At 46.7% G+C, this 11799-nt stretch overlaps 2 protein-coding genes across 4 annotated transcripts in view; both read right to left on the bottom strand.

Annotated features, from left to right (window-relative positions):
• Positions 1-9165, bottom strand: part of PPIL2 (peptidylprolyl isomerase like 2) — a 25977-nt gene extending 16812 nt beyond the window's left edge. The window contains exons 1-5 of the mRNA XM_006908661.2: positions 9009-9165; positions 7211-7260; positions 4750-4795; positions 2440-2502; positions 1540-1591 (exon numbers count right to left, since the gene is read on the bottom strand). Of these exons, the coding sequence (XP_006908723.1) occupies positions 1540-1591; positions 2440-2502; positions 4750-4795; positions 7211-7260; positions 9009-9040 (243 nt within the window). The 5' untranslated portion in view covers positions 9041-9165. The remainder of the gene's footprint in view (positions 1-1539; positions 1592-2439; positions 2503-4749; positions 4796-7210; positions 7261-9008) is intronic.
• A 1463-nt stretch (positions 9166-10628) lies between these two features.
• The window catches only part of LOC102879148, a 10764-nt gene continuing 9593 nt past the window's right edge, over positions 10629-11799 (bottom strand). For all 3 annotated transcript variants that reach the window (XM_015586765.2, XM_006908659.3, XM_015586766.2), the window contains one exon: positions 10629-10856. In XM_015586765.2, the coding sequence (XP_015442251.1) occupies positions 10682-10856 (175 nt within the window). In that variant the 3' untranslated portion in view covers positions 10629-10681. The remainder of the gene's footprint in view (positions 10857-11799) is intronic.

The following is an 11799-nucleotide window of genomic DNA, read 5'->3' as shown; positions in this document are numbered from 1 at the left end:
CTCAACCATCGGGCAGTGAAAGTCCCATCAGCTTTCAGCAGCCGGTCCCAGAACACACACCAGCAGCCCAGCTCCCTTTCTTCCAAGAGCCTCAGACCTGACCCAAAGGGGCCACACCTCCCTAGAACCCTACACCTCCCTAGAACCCTACACCTCCCTAGAATGTCACAGGGCCATAGAAGCCCAGGCAGCACGAAGAGGTCTCCAGAAATTAAGTAACAAGACTACAGCTAAGTAAAGACCAAACCAGTGACATTTCACAAGTCCTAGGCTGACAACCAGCACACTGTTCACATCACTCATCTGCTTCATTTCCGCCCCCTCAAGCCTCACAGCACCCAGGTCCTCTTGGGCCTCCCTGACGACAAAGAGGATGACAACGATGGCCTCCAGGGTGTCTGTCAAAGAGCTGACTAGGCCTCACCCAATTCACTGTCTTCCCGGTCAAGTCAGGGCGTTAACCTGACACACAGGGCTCTAAGATCTGGCCCAGCTCCCAGCCCCACAGTGCCAGTCCCCACACTACCCACCTTACCCTGTACGCCATTCCTCCGCACACTGGCCGCGCTCTCATCAGGCTAACCTCTCAGCCTCAAACACTGCCCCCAAACACCCTGGAGGAGCCTACTTGTCCTCCAAAGTCCTTCAGAAGTCCCCAAGCTCCCTGCATGCCCTCTTCATCCCATCTCCAGCCCAAATGCCTGCCCCCGCTCCACGCCCAAACCTCTCTCCTGCCACCTGTGGCTCTGGTTCTGAGAGATCCATCTTCCTACCGAAGGCCCACTAACCTGGAATCCAAGCACAGGCTGCATCACCCGGTTCTACCTGCCTGTCCCTGGCACAGGACATGCTAACTGGCCCAGTCCTCCTAAGATGTGACTGCACTAGAAGGTTAGCACCGAGCTCTCCCCGACCCACGAAAACATGAACCCTGGCACGGTATCTCAGCAAGTCCCACTGGTCCACTCTCCACAGTGACCTTGGGTCCAGCCTCTATGTTCCACTGCCATGGCCTGCACCCTGGTCCAAGTTCGTCCAGCACCTCTTGCCCAGACAAGTGCATAGCCCCCTGGCTGCTTCCCCAGCCTTCACCCTCACCTCCTTCCAGTTTGCTCCCCACATAGCAGTCAGAGTGAGCCTTTAAAACAGAGGCCAGACCACAATATCCTTCTGCTTAAAACCCTGCTCAGCTTCCAGTCCACTCAGAACAAGCCCAAGTTCCCTTCAGAGCCTTTAAGGCCCTGCTGAGGTATTCCTGACACTCAGATCTTCAACACACTGCAGGATGAGAAAGAAAGGTACAGAGGGGTTCACGCATGTGACCACACCCGTGGCTCAAGGAAAGAAGATGTACACCTGTACACGTGTGCACACATAGGGAACATTTCTGGAAAGAAAACGGAGAGGGGAGGACAGCCCTCACTGTGCCCCATGAATGGTCCTCTACTGCGCTTGTGTGTACATGAAAACCACAGAACAAAAGGACCAGCGAGAGAACAGCATTCACCAGCATCACTTAAACTCCTGCACAGCCCCTACCTCGCCATTGCTGGGGTTGGTCCCGTACTTCTTAAGCCAAGGGACGATGTTCCTGAAGAGAAGAGAACAGAACAGACAGCATCAGCATAGTGGGCAGGTGCAGCCTAGTGACGACAGCACAGTCCAGAAGGCTGCTTCCATGTGACAGCTATTAAGGGGCTTTGCTCTATTTCACTTCTGTTAGCAAAAGCCAAGAAGAGGACGCCTTGCCTTGTCAAAGGAAGTGGGGGATATTTCTGGATCCATAAGTTTCAAAGTATGTTCATGGTTTTAATTACAGTTATGTATAAACAACACAAACTAATGAAAAAAGATGTACGTAAATGTTGATAAGTCCATACAATGAGATTCTGGGTCACCATCAAAATTATAACTTCCAGAGAATTCTAGATTATATGGGGGGAAAAGCTCTAATCATGACTGAGTAGAGAATGGATCAAGAACTATCTTCATGGTATTATCTCAACCATGTTCCCACAAATAAACTCAGAAAAAGATAAGTAAAAATATTGACAGTGTTTATCCCACATAGTGTGATTATAATAAAATTTTCCTTTTCCTTTGAAGTATTTTCTAATTTTTCTAAAATAAGTATAAAACATAAGAAAATCATAGAAGCCGGCTTATGTTAGAACATAAAACTGAGCACAATGCTTCAAAATACAGCACTGGAAAGTATACACCCTAATTATGAGGAGCATTGCCACCTCTTCATCTCTGAGGACATGCCAGTCCCTCTTGAGTTCTCAAAAGGCCCACCCAGGGCTGCTGGGACCTCGGCATGGTCTGGCTTGATACCACCTGGAACCACAAACCCTCTACCTGGCCCCACCTCCCCTCCCTGAGTAGGTGTCAACAATCTCATCCATTTGTTAACTCAAAAGTCAAGGGAGAACTCACAGTAAGTCAAACACGACGCCTTCAGGAGTGCAGACAGGGTAGGTGAAGGGCTGCAGAGAGAGACTGAGAAAGGACATGGTCACTCACGGGTACACAGTGGGCTAGCCAGGCCACTCCCATGTGGCTCCTATGGCTTCTCCCTTTGCCCCTCCCTCCTTCAGTCATTCCTCCAACGATTCCAATGTTCGTCTACTCAGCCTGGGGGAGGGTGCCAGCACAGAGGTGACCTCCACATCCCTGCCCCTCAGAAGATCCCAGTACAAACCAGTATAGACAAGGCAAGGGTTCCAGGAGGTAGTGAGGGGGCTTTGAAACAGCAGCAGGCTGATCCTCTCCATACCTTCTGCTGTAGCATGTAACACACATGATCATGTTTAAGCTCAAAAGAGGTCCCTAGAGGTGGCCTGGGTGAGGGAGGATGAGAATTCACTCCCCAAAACTTCACATAGCAGGCACAGCCAGGCTACACTGTTCTACTGAGAATTGCCCTCTCCCATCCCAAGAGACTCCCATGGGGCTCTTATGGTCTAAGGGAGCCCTGTCTGCTCCTGACCACAGAGTGTACACACAGCTCTCCACGCATTCCCAAGGGGTGGGCATGTGACTCAGGTGAAACCCGAGGCCCCAGGGGCCCTGGTTAATTCTGGTAAGTGGATGTAGGGGTAGAGGGGCCTACAGAGACCCGGACTGCAACAGGCCATTTGCTACCTCGAGATGGGTCTCCTTAGAAAAGGCAGAGCCCACAGATGAAGGGAGACTGTATCTGGTGGACTTTCTTGAGCCAATAACCTTTTTTCTTGCATGGGGTTACTGTAACTAGCCATCAAGAGCCCTCGCTGACCTGGCTTGTTTATACATCCATCGGTCACTTATATACATTTGGTAAACACAGGTCAGTCCCCAAGACCTGGACAGCCTGGCAACATAGGGGTCACCTCCCGACGCTGCCCCAAGAAGCCCTCATGGGGCAACCTCACCACCTCCCTCTCTGGTCTACTCTAACCTTGTAGTGTTGCTGGTGCTGCTAGGGCCTGACCAGAGTAGGACCCTGAACCAAATCGAGCTCAAAGCAGCAAGAAATGTACATGCACCTTCTCCCAAACGGGACCTAAAGGGCACATTCTCAAAGCCCAAGCCCATTTTTACCCAGAACCCAAGGTAGTTAAAAAATGAGCGAGACACAGAATGGAGACCCCTTGGAGGAACTGGGAACCAAGGATGGAAGTTATTTCCATAAAACCAATTCATACCCAATCCAAATAAGACATTCTCATGATGTGATGACAAAACTTGGTGGGGGTAGAGAGAAATCCAGCCAATGACACCAGGGCCTCATTTGTTCACTCTCTCTGAGCAAGCAGTATGAGAAGGAAAAGCCCTCACACAACACTGTGTGGGAGCCTCTTGGGGGCTCCTGGGCAGGTCCAGTGGCTCCATCCCCCAGCCTTCCCTGCACTCTCATCACCCTGTGGCATCTGGCTCACCTGACCCAACCAAGGTGCTGGGATCACCAGGAGAGCTTTGTCAGCTCTCAAGGCTCACCCTGACCTATGGAATCAGAACTCGTGGGGCAGGGGGGAATGCTTTGCAGACATGCATGTGTCCAAGGAAGAAATGACCATGACTGGAGCTTGGAGAAACTCAGGCCCAAGGGGACCACAAAAGCTGCCCGCCTCTACAACACCCAATGTGTTAGGGTTCACTAGTCCTAGTCCCACTTTCCCAGCAGACCTGTCCTCTGTTCATATACATACCACCTGGGGTGAGAAGCATTTGAGTGGCTCTGCAATGGGGGTGGGAAGAAGCATTTGAGTGGCTCCCCACTCCCACCCCCACCCCCACTGGTGAACTATGCTCCCAGGGAAGAAGGAAGAGGATCATGGTATCATGACTGTTGCCTCCGCTGTTACTACTTAGATTCTGGATGAAAAGTAAAGGGTGAAAGGCACTGGCCAGGAGTAGACCACTGGGTTCAAGCCTCAGTGGTACCACTTCCTGGATGTGACACCGGTGCAAAGAAATCCACCTTGCAAACACTAATTCTCTCAACTATAGAACAGGCTTAACATCAGAGTCTACCTACTTTGGAAGGTAAGAGCAAGGTTAAAAAGACAAAGTACGTAAACATAGACACAGATTAGCAAAAATAAGTTATCATTGTTGGGTCACCTTCTACCAGTCTAGGGAAGGTCGAGATGGGGAAATGCAGACAGAACACACAACTGCATCTCCAAGGATCAGATTCACTGCCAAATAACTGAGTATCAGAGAATGATTATGAGGGAAAGATTAAACTCTCAAAACTCTTACCTGCAGTGGTCAAAAGGCAACCGACGAAAATTTGTTTGTGGGATATCTTTTAAAATGAAATAAAAGACAAAATTTATTGTGTAAAAAATTTCATATATGTGTCACTCCTAATAATTCGATTATATCTTAAGAAAATTTTGAGATAAATTACCTAGTGCAGCAATTGCTGTGGATTAAAAACCTTTCAACAGATAGCAAAACACATGGGGTAGATCAGGAAAGAATTTAAGCGGAAAAAGCACATACAGGCATAACTCAGAGCTAATGTGGGGTTGTCAGTTTCAGACCACCACTATAAAGCAAGCATTGCAATAAAGTAAGTCACATGAATTTTTGGGTTTCCTAGTGCCTGCAAAAGTTATCTTTATACTATATTGTATAATATAGTATATTCTGTTGTGTATTAAGCGTGCAACAGCATTACATCTTTAAAAAGTACTGTACATACCTCAATTATATAACGTTTTATTGCTAAAAAATGCTAACCATCATCTGAGCCTTTAGCAAGTTGTAATCTTTTTGTTGGTGGAGGGTCTTGCCTCATCGTTCATGGTTGCTGTCTGATGGAGGTAGTGATTACTGAAGGTTGGGTGGCTGTGGCAACTTATTAAAATAAGACAACAGTGAAGTCTGCTGCATCAACTGACTTTCCCTTTCACAATTTCTCCGAGGCATGCGATGCTGTTTGATAGCATTTACCTATAGAACTTTCAAAATTAGAGTCAACCGCCTTGATCACTGATGCTACTTTATCAACTAAGTTTATATAATATTCTAAATCCTTTGTTGTCATTTCCACAATCTTCAGAGCACCTATATCAGGAGTATGTTCCATCTCAAGAAGAAGCAACTCTTCTTCCATTAGTTTTATCATGAAACTGCGGCAACTGAGTCACATCTTTAGGCTCCACTTCAAACTCTAGTTCTCTTGCTATTTCTACCATATCTGCAGTTACTTCCTTCACTGAAGTCTTGAATCTCTCAAAGTCATCCATGAGGGTTAGAATCAACTTCTTCCAAACTCCTATTAATGTTGATGTTTTGACCTCGTCCCATGAATTACAAATGTTCTTAATGGCATCTAGAACGGTGAATCCTTTCCAGTAGGCTTTCAATTTACTTTGCCTAGGGCCATCAGAGGAATTCCCATCTATGATAGTTACAGCTATACAAAATGTATTTCTTAAATAATAAGACTTGAAAGTTGAAATTCCTCCTTGATCCACAGATTGCAGAATAAATGTTATGTTAGCAGGCATGAAAACATTACCTCTGTTGTACATCTCCATCAGAGATCTGGTTGCATTGTCAATGAGCAGTAAAATATTGAAAAGCTTTTTTTTTTTGAGGAGTAAGTCTCAACAGTGGACTTCGAATATTTAGTAAACCATATTATAAACAGATATGCTGTCTGTCATATAAGGGTTGTTGTTCCATTTATAGAGCGCAGGCAGAATAGATTTAGCTTAATTCTTAAGGGTCCTAGGAAAGTCCCGGATGGCATCTTCTTCCAATATAAGGCTGTTTCATCTACATTAGAAATCTGTTGTTTACATTAATTATATTAGCTAGATCTTCTGGATAACTTGCTGCAGATTCTACATAAGTACCTTTTGCTTCAACTTGCACTTTCATGTTATGGAGACAGCTTCTTTCCTTAAACATCATTGAACCAACCTCTGCTAGCTTCCAACTTCTTCTGCAGCTTCCTCTCTCGGCCTTCACAGAATTTAATTGAAGAGAGTCATAACCTTACTCTGGATTAGGCTTTGGCCTAAGAGAATGTTGTGACTGGTTTTATTTTTTTATCCGGATCACTAAAATTTTCTACCTATCAGCAATAAGGCTGTTGCACTGTCTTCTCTGTGTATTCACTGGAGTGGCACTTCTAATTTCCTTTTTGTTGCATTCAAAACTTGGCTAGCTGGTGGAAGAGGCCTAGCTTTTGGCTTGTCTTGATTATCCACATGCCTTCCTCACTGAGCATCATCATTGCTAATTTGACTTTAAAGTAAAGAGACATATGGCTATTCCTTTCACTTGAACATTAAGAAGCCATTGTAGAGTTATTTATTGGCCTAATTTCAATAGTGTTGTGTCTCAGGGAATAGGGAGGCCCAAAGAGAGGAAGAGACACAGGAACAGCCAGTCGGTAGAGCAGTCAGAACACACACATTTATTATGTTTGCCATTTTCCACAGGCATGGTTCATGATGCCCCCAAACAATTACAACAGTAACAGTGAAGATCACTGACCACAGATCACCATGACAAGTATAGTAATGAAAATGTTCGAAATATTGTGAGAATTACCAAAATGTGACAGTGTCCTCAGCCCATGTGTTTACTATAGTTTCCATGTTCTTAATGTTAATTTTTACAGGCTCATTGTATAGTGAAGATATCATTCCTTAGTTACATCCCCACACATAATGGAGGGGAGTAGGACTTCATGCCTTACCTGGTTTCTTGCCACCATAGAAGTGAGTGTATTCAGCACAGGTAATGTACCTGAAGAAGAGAGACAGAATCTTACTACCACCCTCTTTATAAGGAGGACAGAGTCTCTGGAAGTAAGAGATGACTGAATCATTTCACACATTCAGCAAACGCTTATTAAACATCTAAGTCAGGCAATAATGATAAACACAACAGATATGGGGATACACAAACTGGTAAGCAAATACAAACAGTCGAGCTTTGCTCTGAAAGAAATGAACTGAAATGAACAGAAGGCTTGATGATGAGGAGGAGCTAGCCATGTGAAGATCTCGGGGAAGAGCTTTCCAGGCAGAGGGATCAGGCAGCCATATCATGTAGAAAAGCCCTGAGGTAGAAAAAGCTGTGTGTTCCCAAAGAAGGGCAAAGTCACTGAAGAAGAGTGTGCATGGGGCATGGGGGCATGTGGCAGTAAATGAAGGAGACACAGGCGGTGGTTGGATCATGAGGGACCTGGCAGGCCGTGTAAAGAGTCTGGATTTGCTGTAAGACTGATGGAAACTGTTGGAGGGTTTGGAGCAGGGCTCTGACATGATCTAACATTGGTCCTCAAAGCATCACTCGGGCTGCTGCACGTGATGGGACGAGCAAGAGAGGCAGCAGAAATTCAATCAGGAAGTGACTACAAAGGTCCAAGGAGTTGGCATAAACTTCACCTATGTGGAAATTGGTGGGTGAGTGCTCAGTTCCTGGAAGAGCCAGCATGATTTACTGATGGCCAGGAGGAAGAGAGAACTGAGAGAAAGTGTCACCAAGGTTGACTCCCAGACTTCTAACCTGAGCAAACGAAGTAGGGATGTGACCACTGAGACAGGGAAAATGGGGGAGGAGCAGACTCAGGCGCTCAAAATCAAGAGCCCCGTTTGGGGCATATTAAATTTAAGATGCCTGTCAGACCTCGAAGTGGATAAGCTGAGTATCAGCTGACTACTGCAAGGCTAGAGACCCCCCCAGGGAGAATGTAAATAGAGAAGAAATCTAGGAGATATTGACCTATGAGTTCTAGAAGAGGGGAGGAAGGTCCAGCAAAGGAGACTGAGAAAAGAGAGGCCACTGAGATAGACTGAAAACAAAGAGCATGTGATGTCCCAGATACCAAAGGGCTTTGTCAAAAAGAGAGAGGTGGTCAACTGTGTCATACGCTATTGAGAAGCCCAACAAAATGAGGATTGAGAATTGACCACTAGATTCACCAACACAGAAGTTACTGGGATCCTGATAATAGTGCTGAGGCAAAAGCTTCACTGGAGAGACAGCAGAAAACGGCCAGTAGGCACAGGTCTTTCACGTAAGAAACACGCTGGCAGCTGGAGGGGAACATGGACAAGGTTAGTTTGTTTTAAATTGTAAGGTTCTGCAGCACGTGTGCAGGCTGATGGGCGTGAACCAGCACAAAGGGAGAGACTGGAGATTCAGAAGAGAGAGGAGCTAATTCAGGAGCAGAGCTCGTGAGGTGAAAGGAGGGCCGTTCCGGGCAAAAGTGAAGTCGAGGGGGCTGTGCCCGCGGACTGCCGAGGCAGTGGGAGGGCCGTGCCCAGGTAAGGACACCTACGGTATATTAGAGCCAGGATCCCGGGAGACCTCGCGGCTGGAGGGTAATTACCCCGCCTGAGGAGGGGGCGGAGGCATCCTGGAGGAAAAGCCATCTGAGAACGGTTCTGCGGCCCAGCTCTGAGCCGAGAGGAGGATGGCGCAGAGTGCGGGACAAGGGAGGACTGAGGCAGAGCGGGGGCCCCGCTCCCGGGTGAGGCTCAACTTACATCTTGTCCTTCTGATGCTGTCGCTTCCCCATGGCGACGGAAGCGGCGGTTGCAGGACCACTGAGAGCAGAAAAACAACAGCCAACTCAGTCCCCGGTGTCTCAGCCGAGCTCCTTAAGTACTTCCGGGTCCTGCCCTGGAAGCGGGCGCTCGGCATGCCGGGAAACACGGTCTCAGGCGCCAAGGGGACACGCCAGCGGGCGTGGCGAGTCCTTGGCCCGAGTTCCCCGTTGGGCTCGCGTCCTGTCAGGGCTGAGCTGCCTCGAAGCCTCATCTTCTTCGGGGCCTCGCTCCAGACCACCTCGCCTACCCGTCCAGCCCAGTCCAGTGCCATCCCCACTCAAACTCGCCCTATTTTGACGTAGGTTCTCAGGTCTTGTAAATGTCTGCCTGGAGCCTTAAGTCCTATTAGCCTTCGCCCCATCTCTGCTCCCCTACGTGGCAGACGTCTCCAAAGCGACGTCAACATTCGCTCTCTACCCGATCACCTCCAATCTCTCCATCTATTCGGTCCCCACAGCCTCCAGGCCTGTCTCCTGAGCATCCCAGAAGCAGGCAGCAATCAAGCTTCAAGGCCCATTTTCAGAGGACTCTTTCCTCGACCAAATCACTACGTCTGTGTCCCAGCCTAAGTCCTGAACCTGTCTGCACTCATGCACTGAATGATCTTGCCCAGGATAGTGGATTTAAATATTCCTTGACTCCCAACGTTCCAGATTCCTGACCTCTACTTGGGGACCCAATGATCTCAAATTTAACGTCTCATCAAAGCAGAATTCTTCATCCTCCCACATCGCTCAGTCTCCACTCCCCTCAACAGTACCACTAGCTACCTAGTCACCCAATGCCAGTTGTCCTTGCCTTTCTCATCTCATGGCTAGCTCCTCCTCATTTCTAGGTTTCAACATGTCACCTCTTCAGAGAGCTTCCCAGACCACATCTTCATCTTAGCTCCCACAGGGTTTATCACAATTTGTAATCTCCATTTTGATCTATGTACTGCTTTACTCTCTCTCTACACACACACACACACACACACACACACGAGATATAAGCTCTTTAAGGGCAGACACTTCAACTGCTTGGTTTATATCTCCAGTCCCAAGCAAGATGCAGGGCAGACACAAAGGTTCGATGAATATCTGCTAACATCCAGCAGTTATCAAGCATTTTATGAGGACTCGACTCTCACATGTTTGATTCTAAGATCAGTGTGAGGGGACAATGTGTCACTATCTTTGAAATTCATTAGGGAGGTGCCAGGTTGGAAACTGACACACCAGCTCATTTTCTTCCAGGGAGGGAATAGATCACTTTCTAAACCTGTACCCTGATAAGGCTTTTGTTTAGGAACGAGGTGTAGGAAAAAATGGTAGGCTTGCAACTAAGGTCGATGGGCCACAGAGTCGCTGCAGGGAAAAGTAGCACTCTCCTCACTCATTTCTCTTTCAAAGTGCACATGGCTGAATTCCCAATGTTAGAGGGCAAGCAAGGGGACTTCACAATAGCACTGAGTTGACCACCTACAGTATGCAGGCTCAGGCCACATACATGGCACTACCCTGACTTCTTCAGGCTGGAAGGAGCCCATTGGATTGCAGGAAACCCAGCACAAAGAAGGGACCTCCATGGGAGCTTTATTCGTTCCTACACCATGGTCTGTAGGGAAGAGGTTATGGGCTCCTCTTGTGTGGGACAGACTCTGCGCTGCCAGGGTCATTCTCTGAGTCATCTTTAGGTCTGGGCACAGGCTGGAACTTGAGCAGGACAGATGGAGTAAAGGTGGAGGCCTTCACAGAAGGGGATGGTGTCTCCTCGGTGTTGGGGGAGTCACTACAGGCTGAGGTCCTGTGCAGAAGACAGCCAAGACATGTCCATGAGGTGGGACACCAACACACAGGACTGAGGTACACACGACAAACCCCCAGGCTATGGAATGGCTCTCAATACGTTTCTACTTCCAGAAATCTCACCCATAGGTGTTTGTTCAAGGCTGCTCATTGCAGCAATGTTGTGATTGTGAAAACCTGGAAGCAATTTAAACACCCATCAGGAACCAAGGTATAGCCAAGCAGTGGACTATTCTGCAGCTATTTAAGGAATGAGGTAGGTGTGTATATCCCAATAAGACACCCCAATGGTACAGTAATGGAAAAAAGCAAGTTACTGAGAAGTACATGCAATATGATCCTGCTTTGGTTAAAAATTAACCTGTGTGTGTTGGAAGGGTACACACAAAACTCTTAGCAGCAGGACTCAGCAGCAAGGGGACTCATATTTTATGTATGCATTTCTGTATTGTTAACTTTTTTTTTCCATGAAATATATTTTGCTTTCATAAACTTTTTTAAACAAATTAAAAATAACCCATTTTTGGTGATGGCATCATGAGCACACTCAGAAATACGTAACAAAAGCCAAAAAATTATCCCCATTAGTGAAATATTTCAACAAGCAAGAATGGTTGAGTAAATGATGTTCCTTCTATACAATGGAGTATTTTGCATGTTATTATTGGTGAATTTAAAGGTATTTTTAATGAAAGGGAAGCATCACATTTGAGAATTGGCTACAAAATTGCCTAATAGGATGCTCTCAATTATGTAACAAGCTATTGTATATGTATATACACGTGTATATCCGCAGGAAAAAGCCTTCATCAAGACAAAAATATAGTAACAGTAGTTAATTCTGGCAGTGGGAATCAGAGCAATTGGTGTCTTTTTGCATAGTTTTTAAATTGTCTACAGTAAATATTGTTCTAGAATCTGAAAAAAGGTATCTTTTGAAA

This window comes from Pteropus alecto, unplaced genomic scaffold (genome assembly GCF_000325575.1).
Source record: "Pteropus alecto unplaced genomic scaffold, ASM32557v1 scaffold113, whole genome shotgun sequence".
In the NCBI taxonomy this organism is placed as follows: domain Eukaryota; kingdom Metazoa; phylum Chordata; class Mammalia; order Chiroptera; family Pteropodidae; genus Pteropus; species Pteropus alecto.
The sequence above is the reverse complement of the archived record's forward strand: the minus strand, read 5'-3'. Positions and strand labels throughout refer to the sequence as shown.